General features: G+C 41.5%; 1 protein-coding gene across 1 annotated transcript in view; it reads left to right on the top strand.

Moving 5' to 3' along the window:
* LOC126198634 (Fanconi anemia group I protein-like) overlaps positions 1-16,846 on the top strand; it is a 250,425-nt gene that overhangs the window by 151,946 nt on the left and 81,633 nt on the right. Inside the window, exon 16 of the mRNA XM_049935099.1 lies at positions 3,040-3,210. Coding sequence (XP_049791056.1) covers positions 3,040-3,210 — 171 coding nt within the window. The remainder of the gene's footprint in view (positions 1-3,039; positions 3,211-16,846) is intronic.

The raw sequence follows: 16,846 nt of genomic DNA, 5'->3' as shown, positions 1-16,846 counted from the left end.
GTTCAAAAACTTTGTTTGCTGATGACACAAACATACAAATCTATGGTCGAAGCTCAATCTTAGCAGACACAGCTCAGACGATACCTGAAAAGGCCTACAAATTATTTACAGTGAACAGTTTGTCTTAACCTCACAAAGACTAATATTATGCAGTTTCAGGAAACTAATAATTACCTTTTAACAGCAGAAATATTCGTTAATGGTCATATAGTGAATGAAGCATAGTGCGCAAAATTGCTTGGGGTCCAGCTAGATAGCTCTTGGATAAACTAATCAAGAAGTGCAATTCGGCATTACAATGCCCTTAGAAGCTTCTCCCATTGCTTCTTTTGCATAGTTCACTCCCTGTTCTCTTATGAAAATATTATCTGGGGCAATGCTCTTAAAGTCAATCAAATGTTTATTCAACAGAAGTGAGCAGGAAGAATATTGTGTAAAACTCAGTTACGACTGAACTGTAACATACGAGGCCTGTTCAAAAAATTCTGGAACATTCATGATTTCGTGCCAATGATCTGTTAGAGTGAAATGCAATGATGTGTTGGAGTGAAATGCTGTTGGCATCCCTATACATGCCTGTGTTTAATGTGTAACTGCCAGAAGTTTCATTGTTGTATGTCTGTTAGTTATTGTTCAGTGCTGTATTGAGTAGAACGTTATGTCACACAGTTTGGGAATTTCGAGATGGCAGAGTTAGAGGAGCAACGCGTCTACATTAAATTTTGCACGATTCTCAAGAAAACCTTTATAGAGACATACCAAATGATGCATAAAGTCCACGATGGTGGGTGCTTAAGCCGTTTTCAGTGTTATGAACAGTACACACAGTTTAAAATTGGTCGGATGGAATTTAGAGACAACCACAATTCAGGACTCTCTTTGACGTCTACTGACAATGCGGATGTCGGGATTGTCAATGAAATTGTGCATGTCAATTGAAGACTGACTGTCCAAGAGATTGCAGAAGAATCTAACATTTCAGTTGGATCATGCCATGAAATCCTGACACAGCATCATGGAATGCATTGAGTTGCCACCATGTACGTCCCACAGCTCATGAGTTAAGACCTGAAAGACCTTCGCCTCAAAAACTGAGCTTTTGGATCGCGCAAACGAGAATGAAGTGTTCCTTAAGAGAATTACAACTGGTGATGAGACATATGTCTATGGTTATGATTTTGGGATTAAGATTATGATTATGATATTGACATAAAGATTATGGTTATGATGTTGAGATTAAGGTTTCGTCTTCACAGTAGGTGAGGAAACGTTCTCACAGACCAGAAAAAGCTCACCAGGTAAGATCAGATGTAAAAGCTGTACCGCTGATAGTTTTCTTTGACTTTGAAGGATTAGTTCATCGTGCATTTGTGCCACAGGGACAAACTGTTAATTGATGCTACTAGCGGGATGTATTGTGATGCCTGCGAGAAAATGTGAGAAGGAAATGGCCTGAAATGTGGCGAGACAATTCATGGCTCTTGCATCACAATAATGCATCTCCACATTCATCTCTCTCCCCCGCCGCCCCTCTCTCTCCCCCGCCGCCCCTCTCTCTCCCCCGCCGCCCCTCTCTCTCCCCCGCCGCCCCTCTCTCTCCCCCGCCGCCCCTCTCTCTCCCCCGCCGCCCCTCTCTCTCCCCCGCCGCCCCTCTCTCTCCCCCCCGCCGCCCCTCTCTCTCCCCCCCGCCGCCCCTCTCTCTCCCCCCCGCCGCCCCTCTCTCTCCCCCCCGCCGCCCCTCTCTCTCCCCCCCGCCGCCCCTCTCTCTCCCCCCCGCCGCCCCTCTCTCTCCCCCCCGCCGCCCCTCTCTCTCCCCCCCGCCGCCCCTCTCTCTCCCCCCGCCGCCCCTCTCTCCCCCCCCGCCGCCCCTCTCTCCCCCCCGCCGCCCCTCTCTCTCCCCCCGCCGCCCCTCTCTCTCCCCCCGCCGCCCCTCTCTCTCCCCCCGCCGCCCCTCTCTCTCCCTCCGCCGCCCCTCTCCCCCCCCGCCGCCCCTCTCTCCCCCCCGCCGCCCCTCTCTCCCCCCCGCCGCCCCTCTCTCTCCCCCCGCCGCCCCTCTCTCTCCCCCCGCCGCCCCTCTCTCTCCCCCCGCCGCCCCTCTCTCTCCCCCCGCCGCCCCTCTCTCTCCCCCCGCCGCCCCTCTCTCTCCCCCCCGCCGCCCCTCTCTCTCCCCCCCGCCGCCCCTCTCTCTCCCCCCCGCCGCCCCTCTCTATCTCCCCCCCCCCCCGCCGCCCCTCTCTATCTCCCCCCCCGCCGCCCCTCTCTATCTCCCCCCCCGCCGCCCCTCTCTATCTCCCCCCCCCCCGCCGCCCCTCTCTATCTCCCCCCCCCCGCCGCCCCTCTCTATCTCCCCCCCGCCGCCCCTCTCTATCTCCCCCCCCCCCCGCCGCCCCTCTCTATCTCCCCCCCCGCCGCCCCTCTCTATCTCCCCCCCCCCGCCGCCCCTCTCTATCTCCCCCCCGCCGCCCCTCTCTATCTCCCCCCCGCTGCCCCTCTCTATCTCCCCCCCGCCGCCCCTCTCTATCTCCCCCACGCCGCCCCTCTCTATCTCCCCCCCGCCGCCCCTCTCCCCCCCCGCCGCCCCTCTCTCTTCTCGCCCATCTCCCCCCCGCCGCCCCTCCCCCCCCCCCCCCCCCCGCGCCGCCCCTCTCTGTCCCCCCCGCCGCCCCTCTCTGTCCCCCCCGCCGCCCCGTTGCTTTGGGTTTGGATCTTGTTGAACTTGATTCAGTACTGCATTCTTGCCACTGACTTCACATTCACTTCATTATACTTCTATTCAATTTACACTTAATCGGAAATCATAATCGCTATAACACAGCAAGCAGTGTATGGAGTTTCAAACTATTAACTGCTTTCTCATTGCATATATGCTGTTGTCAACACCATTGACAAAAGATTTATAGAAGAAAATGACATATGAAAATGATGAAATTAATGCAGTAGATATGTTCAGTGGTTTGTCACTTCACATGTTTTCTTGCTTCTGGAAGCACACCAGTAATGTTCAGTGGTTATCATAATTGTTACTTTTATCATTTGTAGGTCACTTGGTCCTGCATCTGTTGAGGCAGTGGAATCACTGAAGAACCGCAGGGAATTTTATCAATATGCGATGACAACCTCCCTGCAGCTGATTCAACAAGCAAAACAACTGAAAGCAGAAAATATGCATGTAAACATTGACCTGTACAGACACTGTACTACATTAGCAAGGTTTGTAGTTTTAACATATAGATACATCCTTGTACATATTGGCTCTTTAGTGGTTTTACAACAGTTTACTAAATTGAGAACATAAATGTGATAACTTTGTTATAAATTTAATCTAGATCAGATTTGTGAAATCTTTAGTGCAGGTCACCCACAAATAGTTACAGTGTGAATCTAAATTGTGTATCTCTGTTGTAAACATCCTCTTCCACAGCTTTGCTAAGTAAAATAAAGTAAATACATGATGATATTGTGACCTCATCCACAATGCACAGTACCAAACATTACAAACTACATTAATAGGTTGATTTGAAACTATCATATTTTGTAAACTGTGACAAGATACACTTCGGGAGAGATATTTAATCCTTATGCTTTTCCTGTAGCTTTGTGTATTTTGTTTGTGTATGTGGAAAGATAAATAGATGAGGACAAATTATTGTGATGTTAATCACTTTTTGTTTTAGGAACACGTTAGTTCTGAACATAGTGTCATTGCTCAAAAATTGTGACATAACTTTTGTTTGCATGTTATCATTATGTGTGTAGTTGTGGTATTGTCTTATCACAGATACTATCAAACATTTCAAGTTATACAAAACAGCATTAGCATGCTGCAAACTTAATTACATTATAAGTACATACAGTATTATTCTAATTTATGCTAAAAGCTTATGAAGATGCATTTTTACCGTATCCCATTCAAACGATTTCACTCACTTCATATATTCCCAGATGAAAAATGATCTGTTATGTTAAAATGTATGGATTGAAAATCCTAGATCAAGATCGCACAAATATCTTCACCAGTAACTAGTTTCAGCTCATTAATGAGCCATCTTAAGATCTAAAATACAGAAAATTGCCTATAAAAGGTGACTAATAACAATATACATTTAATAATTAAAGTTCTATTGTACGATACATACCAGTATGAAATTATAATTTTGTTTTGGTTTATCAGCCACCAGGCATTATTCAGTGTCACAATCTATTGAGCTGAATCATTCTTATTAAATTGGAGGATTATATGGACAAATGTACGTTGGAAAATTTATTAGACCATGAATAAAATGAAACAAACAAGAGTATATGAGGGAAGTAGTATCAGACAATTATCTTAAAAACTAAACTAAACTCGGTCCGAACAGTCCAGAAGGCCCAACGGTACTGACCAGCCACTGTGTCATCGTCAGTCCACAGGCGTCACTGGATGCGGATATGAAGGGGCATGGGGGTTCAGCACTGTGGAGGGGCATGTGGTCAGCGCACTGCTCTCCTGGCCATATGTCAGTTACGAGACCAGAGCCACTGCTTCTCGATCAAGTAGCTCCTCAGTTTGCCTCACAAAGGCTGAGTGCATCCACCACCACCTAGAAACAAGGCCTCGGCACAAAATTCATAGCAGGTCATGACGTCACTCCAAGCGGGCCACCATTTTGTGTTTATAAGCGGTTGTGTATCTACATGTATGTTGGATCCTAGTGCTACATTTGTGCTTAAAACTAGCGATTATAGTGTTTACTTCTAGTGAATCTACTGTGAACATGGTTTACAAATGTTGTGTACCAAGGTGTCATGGGAACCACAGAACTGGACTGAAAGTAATGTTGTTTTCCTTTCCGAAAGATTTGAATCTGTGTCAGAAATGGCTTTCAGCAATTCATGTGGACAATTTCCAACCCACTCAGCACACGAAGGTATGGAAAAACTATTTACCTAGTACTTTTTTTTTCTAGTGGAATACCTTAAATTTTCGATGCATTTGACTAAAATTGTGAACAAAAGTTCACAGTAAATAGTATTCATTTTCAAGTGGCTTTATATTGATTTTGAAAACGAAATATAAATTGGTGGCTCGTGTTACATTTTATTCGTGTTAAAATTTCTCTGCAATTTGTGTTTTGTTACACATTACCGATACGTTTTATTTTCTATTTGTGAGTGGTTGTTGGTTTTCTCTCTCGCATTAGTTAGCACGAGTGCTAACGAATGTTGAAACTGCTGTTTTCATGTTTAAAAAGCGATGTCTCTGTATGAAGATTATCTATGTTGTTTTTCGGTGTGTTAGTTTTTCCCATATTAGGCATTCACAATCATTGGCTTTGCCAACTCACAACCAAATAATCATCTTTCAACCTAACCTACACCCCAGGTTACGTTGCAGAATAGGTGTCATCACAACCAGATTTCAGTGGTGTCCTGTATCTTTTGAGCCATCTCGTATAACGATATTCATGTTAAATAACACATCCAATTACTTAATCTGCCCGGTATCTTAATTGTTCCATTTGGTTAATTGATATGTCAAGTGTCATTTAGTTCATACAGCACAGCTTGCTACGGAATGTTTAGTGGATATCTTCTTAACATACTTCCAGTTGGATGGTCATGACTGTCTTGTTGAGGTGTGTCATTTATGTTGACATCTGTACAACTTTATTTTGTGTTTGGCATGCATTTGCTTTGCAGTTGTTCTTCTATCCAAACACGAAACTTGTGCTATATCAAGACCCTCATTCAGTGTTACCTGCAATGACACAGTTTTAATATGTGCTGGCATAGATAATGTAGTAGTTGCTTATTCCACCCAGTTTGGAATAGCTTAATATTGGACACAGTAGTTGGCCTCCATTCCCAAATTTGCATCTCATCCAGACTGTGACCCTTAATTTGTTACCAATCTCATTGTTTTTTTAAAACTTTACTTATAAAACCCATTGGCAGTATGAGGCTGTGTGCCAGACGTGGAGGGTACATGGGTTTAATCTACTAGAAACATTCATAACAGCACACACTTTGGAACTGAGTGAAAAGTTTGTTCTTGAACTGTCATATTAGTGTAAAGTTTGTCACTCTGTCAGTTTCAAGAGACGCTCTTCTATTAGAATGCAAAGTGAAAGTAGTTTCTGCCAGTAACTGTAGAATCATGTTACAGAAAATCACTTTGGGTCAGTCCCGTGACATAAATTTTCACTTACACGTATGTTGCTAATTCTTTTATGTGCAGAGTACTGTCAGTCAGGCTTGTAAAGTTCTTTGCAACTCTTGTGAGAAAGTCAACAACCACACTCAGCTCATTACATGTTCAAAATCTGCCATATTTTTACAGGAAGGAACATTTACATTACAATGACAAAGCATGATTATTTTTATTTCTGAGAACAAGTGAGTTAAAAGTGATTGCTTGGGGAATGTACTCAGCCTTCCTGAGGGAGCTCTGTAAACAGCTACTACATAAACAGGCAGTGTATTAACAAGGAATTAAACGCAACCATTCTCAAACTGTTGAGCAATACAATTTTTATGTCCATTTTGTATACAAACTTGTACTAAACTTGCAAATGTAAACCTGCAAAATTAAACATTATTTTATTTAGGACCAATATTTTATTTAGGATACTGAAGGGAGAGGAATTTAATATTATGCACAGTATTGGTGTAGATTTTTTCAAGTGAGTGCAAATAATAGTCGTCTGGTCCAGAAAGACTGTAGTTCACGACAGTGTATTTTTCACAAGTTTACCCTGTTTTATCATATATATCGCAATATTATTTACATCCAACAATCACACATTTTCACTGGCTATAAGTCTTAAGCAATTACATTGTCGGTAAATAAAAAAATATGTATATATAAACTATAGCTTCTGCTATATCGCAATAGATAAAGTTCCATATTTTAACCATACGGTAAAGTACTCTCCTCTTTGCGTGATATCATTTGACAAAATTTCATTTCGATATCTCCAATGGTGTGCAAGATATGAGAGGCGTTCTGAATGTTTCATTCCCGCAAGCCTTCTCTCTAGGTAGTGGTGGTGCATCCCGCTTGCCAACGGTGCACGGCATATCGGATGGTTGCTCATCCAAGTACTAGCCCAGTCCAACAATGCTTAACTTCAGTGATCTGAAGGAAGTCGGTGTTACCACTGCGGCAAATCCATTGGCCAGATTATTATCTTACATAAGGTAAAAAGTTGTCATTTTTATGACTGGCTATTTATCACATATTGATCCAGGTTTCATATCGCCACATTTCTGTGTTAATACAAAATGATTGACAGCAGCAACAGTTACATAGTGCCTATGTGGATATAAACAAAATGTGAGTAACATAAATAAGGTGAAACTGTACTATGGCTGTCGGAGAACTGGCTGATATGGAGCGTCATGACTACATGGAAACACTAATTGCCAGTTGGAACTACCAACCATCTAGTTTTATAAAGTCGTGACTTTATAATAAGCCAAAGAATGACAATATAATGGAAATTTATAGAAGATTTACATTTTATAAGGTGCAAGAAACTATGTTCAATTTCACCAAATCTATAGTAAACTATTCCAAACATTACATGTTCATTAACTAATACAAAGTCGTGAAATTAAAAAACATTCTATCCATAATAGTAAATATTAAAGTCAAGTAATACTTTAACTGAGGTCTGTGTGCAAGATACTACCAATGATAAATATGGCTATGATTACAAGCCCGTCAACAAACAGATAAAACTTCAAGTAGTCACATTAGAGGCATTAGATGTTACATTAAAGCAGGTTACAAAAATCAAAATTATTGAATATAATCTCTTTAACTTAGGCTTATGTATTTGCTATAAAATACAGTGCAGACTGATAGCACATGCAGTGTATGTAAAGATACAAATTAACTAATTATTATAATAATTAACTGATGATCAATAAGAAATATTATGTTTATTTTGTAATATATGTTTGTGAAGTCAATTATATTCAAAGACCAAAGTCCACAAGATGTGAAACATGTATAATCGTGATGTAGCTTAAGGTCTAGACGTAACACACATAATGACATACTACATAAGGTGACCCAAAGTTTTAGTGCTGCATACAAAAACTGAACTGCTGAAAGTTACATAATGTTGTAACCTTCAGATTCTTACTGGAAACACTAAAACTTGGAGTTACCTTACTCAACATGTCATTATGTATACAACATCCAGACCTTAAGCTACATTTGGTTTATATATATATTTTACAGATTTTTAATAATAAATAAATCACTATTTCGTATTGCCACCTGGAATGTTAGGACCATGTGTCAAAGGTACATTGACGATGCCCAAGAGGTTGATTTCATCCGTAAGACTGCCGTAATTGACAGAGAGCTTCATCGTTTGAATGTTGACATCGCGGGACTGCAGGAGACGTGGCTTCCAGACGCGGGCTCTATCAGGGAGGATAATTACACATTCTTCTGGCAGGGGAAGTCCTAAGATGAGCCAAGACTTCATGGCGTAGGATTTGCTGTTAAAAACACCCTCCTGGACTGTACTGTGCCACCATCCGGTGGAACAGAGTGAATTATTGCTTTGAAAATACGCTCCTCAAGTGGCACTGTCAACATCCTAAATGTGTATGCTCCCACCTTATCATCCAGCATGGAAGAGAAGGATCTTTTTTACGATTTACTCAGTGACAGAATAGCCAAGGTACCTAGCACCGAGACACTGTATATTCTAGGGGACTTTAATGCTAGAGTTGGATCAGATAATGACATATGGCCGAATTGCCTTGGGGTGGGAAAAATGAATGAAAATGGGCAGAGACTGCTTGAAATTTGCTGTTTTTATGGACTATGTATTACAAACACATATTTCCAGCTTAAGGATCAGCACAAGGTGTCTTGGAGACCCCCGCGCTCTCATCACTGGCATCAACTTGACTTAGTCTTAGCTAGGCGTACTGGTCTCAAAAATGTGCTACTGACACGAAGTTATCATAGTGCTGATTGCAACACTGACCACGCCCTAGTGGCGTGCACATTGAGGCTCACTCCTAAGAAATGTCACCACGCTAAACCGAGAGGTCACCCCCGTATCAACACAGATCATGTTCATGACACACAAAGAAAGCAGGATTTTGCCAGTATTTTTGAAAGTGCTTTCCCAGGAAACGTGCAAGCAGAAAGGAATGTTGATAAGAAATGGGCAAAACTCTCGGGTGCAATCTACAACTCAGCAGTATTGGCCTATGGAATAAAAGGAAAAAGAAATAAGGACTGGTACAAGCAAAATTTGGAAGAAATGGAACCAGTCACTGAGGCTAAACAGAAAGCACCGCTTGCTTACAAAAGAAACCTAAATGAAAGAACTCGAGATGACCTACGAAAAGCAAAGAACAGGGCACAGCAAACATCCAGGAGATGTGCAAATAACTACTGGCTGAATTTATGAGCAGGTATACAGAAAGTGGCTGATTCTGGGGATGCTAAGGCAATGTACGATGGTAATAAGAAAGCAATTGGACCAACTGTCAGAAAAACAGCTCCTCTGAAGTCCAAGACGGGTGAAGTCATTACTGATGAAGGCAAACAAATGGAACGCTGGGTGGAACACTACCTCGAGTTGTATGCAGCCGAGAATGAAGTTAGCAAGGATGCATGTGACGCCATCAAACAAATGCCAGTTATGGAAGAACTAGATGCAATGCCTACTGTGGAAGAACTTAGTAGAGAAATAGATTCTCTTGCTAATGGAAAGGCCTCAGGTGAAGATGGGTCCCCTGCAGAGGTTATTAAGTATAACAAGTCTGTTCTTCTCAAACATTTATATTCACTTATCACAACCAGCTGGGAAGAAGGTTATGTCCCGATGAGTATGCGAATTCGAGGATAGTTACTCTATATAAATAAAAAGGGGACAGAAGTGACTGTAAAATAACAATTACCGAGCCATTTCGTTACTAAGTGTAGCCGGGAAAGCTTATGCAAGATTCATCCTAATGCGATTACAAATCTTAGCTTCCAGAATCTACCCAGAATCTCAGTGTGGCTTCAGGCCCGGCTCTGAACCAAACATGTTACACAATTATCCCTCAAGGATGGATGGATGCTATTATTATTACAGATTTAGCAAAACTGAACATAATTCCTTTCTATGTCTTGTGGATCGTGGTCTTCAGATACAACTGACTTCATGAACATGTATTACAAAATCAACAAAATATAGCTTCCAGAATGAATTTTCACTATCAGCGAAGTGTGCAGTGATAAGAAACTTCCTGGCATATTAAAACTGTGTGCCAGACCGACACCCAAACTCAGAACTTTTGCCTTTTGCGTGCAACTCGGTCTGGCACACAGCTTCATTCTGCCAGGAAGCTTCAGATCAGTCCACACTCCACTGCAGAGTGAAAATTCATTCTGGAAACAATCCCTCAGGCTGTGACTAAGCCAAATCTCCACAATATCCTTTCTTTCAGGTGTGCTAGTTTTGCAAGGTTCGCAGGTGAGCTTGTGTGAAGTGTGGAAGGTAGGGGATAAGATACTGGCAGAAGTAAAGCTGTGAGGACAGGTCATGAGTCATGCTAGGATAGCTCTGTTGTTAGAGCACTTGCCCATGAAAGGCCAAGGTCTCAAGTTTGGGTCCCGGTATGGCACAGAGTGTTAATCTGCCAGGAAGTTTCAAAATATAGCTTATTGATTATAGTTGGTGCTGTATTTTATAGGAAATACTTAGGCATAAGGTGCGGTAAGTATATTAATGAATTTTAATTTTTGTAATTGCTTTAATGTAGCATCTAATGGCTCATTTCTTCCTACTTTAAGTTTTATCCATTTGTTTACTGGTTTATAATCGTAGCCACCTTTAACGCTGCTGATATTTGGCACATAGACTTCAGGTTAAAGTATTACTTTGACTTAATATTCAATATTATGGATAGAGACTTTTTTCATTGTTGGTGTTACTCATAGTTATCTGTATCCAAAAGATATTCTACTGATCAGTTGTGACTTTACATTATTTTTCCTTCTCATTCAGTATTTTGTGTTACTTAATGAATTGGTAATGTTTGGCTAATGTTTACTACAGATTCAACGAAATTGAACATAGTTCATTGCATCTTTAAAATGTAAATCTAGTGGAAGTTCTTGTTATATTACCACTCTTTTTCTTATAATAGAGTCACAACTTTACAAAAAATAAGGTGGTTGGTAGTTGCATCTGGCAATTACTGCCTCCGTGTAGCCACGATGCAGCATATTGGCCAGTTCTCTTGCAGCTGTAATATAGTACTTCCTTGCTCCTGTAGCTAATGTTGCGAGTGATACATTTTGTTTACACCCACATATGGACTATGTAACTATTACTGCTGTCAGCCACATGGAGGAAGAGGGGCAGTGAGGTTTTGGAAGGCACCAGCAAGTATGTGCAGTGCTGTGGCCAACTGCACTTGGTTTCTCAGTTGACGGTCCATAGCACGAACAGCTCAATGATGTGGTCTCACAGATTCTCAATTGGGTTTAAATGTGGAGGGGGGGGGAGGAGGGGGGGGGAGGTTGGTGGCCAGTGGAGTACATTAAACTCATCCTGGTGCTTTTCAAACCACGCATGTACACTGTGAACTATGTGATACATTGCCTTGTCCTGCTGGTAGATGCCATCGTGCAGAGGAAAAACAAACTTCATGTAAGGGTGGAAGCGATCCCCAAGGATAGATACCATATATGTGTTGATCTATTGTGACTTTCAGAATGACGAGATCACCCAACAAAGGTCATGGAAACATTTCCTAGACCACGATGCTCCCTCATCTATCTCAGATCCTCCTGATGATTGTTGTAGTGTATTTGCTTTCAGGTATTTCACACTGTTCACGCCAATGGCCATCTGTCTGATGGAGAATAAAACATGATTAATCTGAAAAGGCCAACTGTCGTCACTCACTGCTTTCATCACCGATGAACAATTGTCAGCATGGGTACATGAACCAGGTGTCTGCTGTGAAGGCCCATACGGAGCGACGTTTCCTGAACAGTCGTTGAGGAGACACTATTGGTAGCCCCTGGTTCATCGGGGTGGTCATTTTCTCAACAGTAGCACATCTATTCACTCGTACACCTCTCCACAGCTGTCATTCACAACTGTCATATATGGCTTGTGGTTCACCACAGTTGCATGCACGGTATACTTTAAGCGTGGTGGCACACAAACAGTTCACAGTCTTAACCATTTTGGAAATACCCTTGGCCCTAAAGGCAATGGTAACAGCTATCTTTTGGACATCAGATAAAATGCTCCATTTCCACATCATGATGACAACTGCACTGACTTCCACATCTCCCGACACACTGCATGTACTCTCAAGTGCTAGTGCTGCCACCTGGCAGGTGCAAGAGGTTATTGCATGATGACATCAAACAAAACGCAGTTGGTGGTCACATTAATGTGATTGGGCCATGTAGTTTGATGCCACATACCAGATATATTTTTTGTGATTTTATTTTGTCATGATGTAATGCATTATCAAATATGTACTTGCCCACAAGATCCTTCTCTTTAATAAGAGCTATTTGGCTCAACAGATTTTGAGAATGTTATGTCTGACAGCCCCCACATGAACCATAGACCTTGCCGTTGGTGGGGAGGCTTGCGTGCCTCAGCGATACAGATAGCCGTACAGTAGGTGCAACCACAACGGAGGGGTATCTGTTGAGAGGACAGACAAACGTGTGGTTCCTGAAGAGGGGCAGCAGCCTTTTCGGTAGTTGCTGGGGCAACTGTCTGGATGATGGACTGATCTGGCCTTGTAACACTAACCAAAACGGCCTTGCTGTGCTGGTACTGATAACGGCTGAAAGCAAGGGGAAACTACGGACGTAATTTTTCCCGAGGGCATGCAGCTTTACTGTATGAATAAGTGGTGATGTCATCCTCTTGGGTAACATATTCCGGAGGTAAAATAGTCCCCCATTCGGATCTCCGGGCGGGGACTACTCAAGAGGACGTCGTTATCAGGAGAAATAAAACTGGCATTCTACGGATCGGAGCGTGGAATGTCAGATCCCTTAATCGGGCAGGTAGGTTAGAAAATTTAAAAAGGGAAATGGATAGGTTAAAGTTTGATATAGTGGGAATTAGTGAAGTTCGGTGGCAGGAGGAACAAGACTTTTGGTCAGGTGAATACAGGGTTATAAATACAAAATCAAATAGGGGTAATGCAGGAGTAGGTTTAATAATGAATAAAAAAATAGGAGTGCGGGTAAGCTACTACAAACAGCATAGTGAACGCATTATTGCGGCCAAGTTAGACACAAAGCCCACACCTACTACAGTAGTACAAGTTTATATGCCAACTAGCTCTGCAGATGATGAAGAAATTGATGAAACGTATGATGAGATAAAAGAAATTATTCAGGTAGTGAAGGGAGACGAAAATTTAATAGTCATGGGTGACTGGAATTCGGTAGTAGGAAAAGGGAGAGAAAGAAACGTAGTTAGTGAATATGGATTGGAGGTAAGAAATGAAAGAGGAAGCCGCCTGGTAGAATTTTGCGCAGAGCATAACTTAATCATAGCTAACACTTGGTTCAAGAATCATCAAAGAAGGTTGTATACATGGAAGATCCCTGGAGATACTAAAAGGTATCAGATAGATTATATAATGTTAAGACATAGATTTAGGAACCAGGTTTTAAATTGTAAGACATTTCCAGCGGCAGATGTGGACTCTGGCCACAATTTATTGGTTATGAACTGTAGATTAAAACAGAAGAAACTGCAAAAAGGTGGGAATTTAAGGAGATGGGACCTGGATAAACTGACTAAACCAGAGGTTGTACAGAGTTTCAGGGAGAACATAAGGAAACAGTTCACAAGAATGGGGCAAAGAAATACAGTAGAAGAAGAATGGGTAGCTTTAAGGGATGAAGTAGTGAAGGCAACAGAGGATCAAGTAGGTAAAAAGATGAGGGCTAATAGAAATCCTTGGGAGACAGAAGAAATATTGAATTTAATTGACGAAAGGAGAAAATATAAAAATGCGGTCATTGAAGCAGGCAAAAAGGAATACAAACTTCTCAAAAATGAGATCGACAGGAAGTGCAAAATGGCTAAGCAGGCATGGCTAGAGGACAAATGTAAGGATATAGAGGCTTATCTCACTAGAGGTAAGATAGCTACTGCCTACAGCAAAATTAAAGAGACCTTTGGAGAAAAGAGAGCCACTTGTATGAATATCAAGAGCTCAGATGGAAACCCAGTTCTAAGCAAAGAAGGGAAAGCAGAAAGGTGGAAAGAGTATGTAGAGGGTCTATACAAGGGTGATGTACTTGAGGACAATATTATGGAAATGGAAGAGGATGTAGATGAAGATGAAATGGGAAATATGATACTGCGTGAAGAGTTTGACAGAGCACTGAAAGACCTGAGTCGAAACAAAGCCCCGGGAGTAGACAACATTCCATTAGAACTACTGACAGCCTTGGGAGAGCCAGTCCAGACAAAACTCTACCATCTGGTGAGCAAAATGTATGAGACAGGCGAAATACCCTCAGACTTCAAGAAGAATATAATAATTCCAATCCCAAAGAAAGCAGGCGTTGACAGATGTGAAAATTACCGAACTATCAGTTTAATAAGTCACGGCTGCAAAATACTAACGCTAATTCTTTACAGACAAATGGAAAATCTGGTAGAAGCCGACCTTGGGGAAGATCAGTTTGGATTCCGTAGAAATATGGGGACATGTGAGGCAATACTGACCCTACGACTTAATTTAGAAGCTAGATTAAGAAAAGGCAATCCTACGTTTCTAGCATTTGTAGACTTAGAGAAAGCTTTTGACAATGTTGTCTGGAATACTCTCTTTCAAATTCTAAAGGGTAAAATACAGGGAGCGAAAGGCTATTTACAATTTGTACAGAAACCAGATGGCAGTTATAAGAGTCGAGGGGCATGAAAGGGAAGCAGTGGTTGGGAAAGGAGTGAGACAGGGTTGTAGCCTCTCCCCGATGTTATTCAATCTGTATATTGAGCAAGCAGTAAAGGAAACAAAAGAAAAATTCGGAGTAGGTATTAAAATCCATGGAGAAGAAATAGAAACTTTGAGGTTCGCCGATGACATTGTAATTCTGTCAGAGACAACAAAGGACTTGGAAGAGCAGTTGAACGGAATGGACAGTGTCTTGAAAGGAGGATATAAGATGAACATCAACAAAAGCAAAACAAGGATAATGGAATGTAGTCGAATTAAGTTGGGTGATGCTGAGGGAATTAGATTAGGAAATGAGACACTTAAAAGTAGTAAAGGAGTTTTGCTATTTGGGGAGCAAAATAACTGATGATGGTCAAAGTAGAGAGGATATAAAATGTAGACTGGCAATGGCAAGGAAATTGTTTCTGAAGAAGAGAAATTTGTTAACATCGAGTATAGATTTAAGTGTCAGGAAGTCGTTTCTGAAAGTATTTGTATGGAGTGTAGCCATGTGTGGAAGTGAAACATGGACGATAAATAGTTTGGACAAGAAGAGAATAGAAGCTTTCAAATGTGGTGCTACAGAAGAATGTTGAAGATTAGATGGCTAGATCACATAACAAATGAGGTGGTACTGAATAGGATTGGGGAGAAGAGGAGTTTGTGGCACAACTTGACTAGAAGAAGGGATCGGTTGGTAGGACATGTTCTGAGGCATCAAGGGATCACCAATTTAGTATTCGAGGGCAGCGTGGAGGGTAAAAATCATAGAGGGAGACCAAGAGATGAATACACTAAGCAGATTCAGAAGGATGTAGGTTGCAGTAGGTACTGGGAGATGAAGAAGCTTGCACAGGATAGAATAGCATGGAGACCTGCATCAAACCAGTCTCAGGACTGAAGACCACAACAACAACATGTCTGACAGCCGATACACACCTTACAAAATAATAATTTTATATTGGCTATGTATCATATAAAGGAAGTTAAGTTATTAATTGTATCTTGTTATTGTTCACCTGCTTAATTTTATGTGTTTTAGATCTAAAGAAGGCTTATCAGTGAGCTGAAACTAGATATCAGTATCGATGTTTTGCGATCTTGACCCAGGATTTTCAGTGCATACGTTTTTACAATAACATTAGTCTCCTTCTTTGTTACCATGGGTACTAAGTTTTTGTGTAAGTATCATGTACAGTCTCGAAGGGAAACGTTTGGATCAAGAAACGATCTACAGATGTCTCTGTGATCATCAGGTGATACAGTGTTCATAGATGCTGTGCAACTAGAGCTAGAGTCTCTAGAAACATAATGTGGAGCCTTCGGAATGTATTTAGTATTCTGTTTTTTATAACAACTTATGCTGCTTTACGTAACTCTGGTGTTATGATAATTAAGGCCATAATTTTAAAAGTTTTCCTTCTCTCCCCCTTTGTTTATGTGCTTAGCATTACTCTTTCTGCTGTATTTGAATTTGTTAGAACAGTCAGTGGATTCAGAGATGAATTTATACAGCTTTTTTTTGGCCTTGTAGATGTAAGAATAAGACTTTTTCATCAGTGAACAATTAATAATTGTAATTGTGAAACACATTACACACTTCCTGTGCAGGGAAACTGTGGCACTGGGACCTTATTAAAGTTTAACAGTGTGAACTTGTTCTCATCATCACCGACACTAATATTTAGATCATTTATCTTTGCAGTAGAAGAGAATTAAACTGGCACAGTACTCCTGAATTTTCCCATTTCAAGGATCATCAGAAAACAGTTGAGCATTTCTTTGGTTTGCTATCCTCAGTTTCAGTTGTTGTGTCATCCAGAATTGTGTGGATACTTAACTTTGGTTCTGTTGACAGCCTTCGCATTTGACAAGAATTTCTCTGTGGTTTTTGAGAGGT

Source organism: Schistocerca nitens, chromosome 1 (assembly GCF_023898315.1).
Source record: "Schistocerca nitens isolate TAMUIC-IGC-003100 chromosome 1, iqSchNite1.1, whole genome shotgun sequence".
In the NCBI taxonomy this organism is placed as follows: domain Eukaryota; kingdom Metazoa; phylum Arthropoda; class Insecta; order Orthoptera; family Acrididae; genus Schistocerca; species Schistocerca nitens.
Note: the sequence above shows the minus strand (reverse complement) of the source record. Positions and strands in the feature narration are given on the sequence as shown.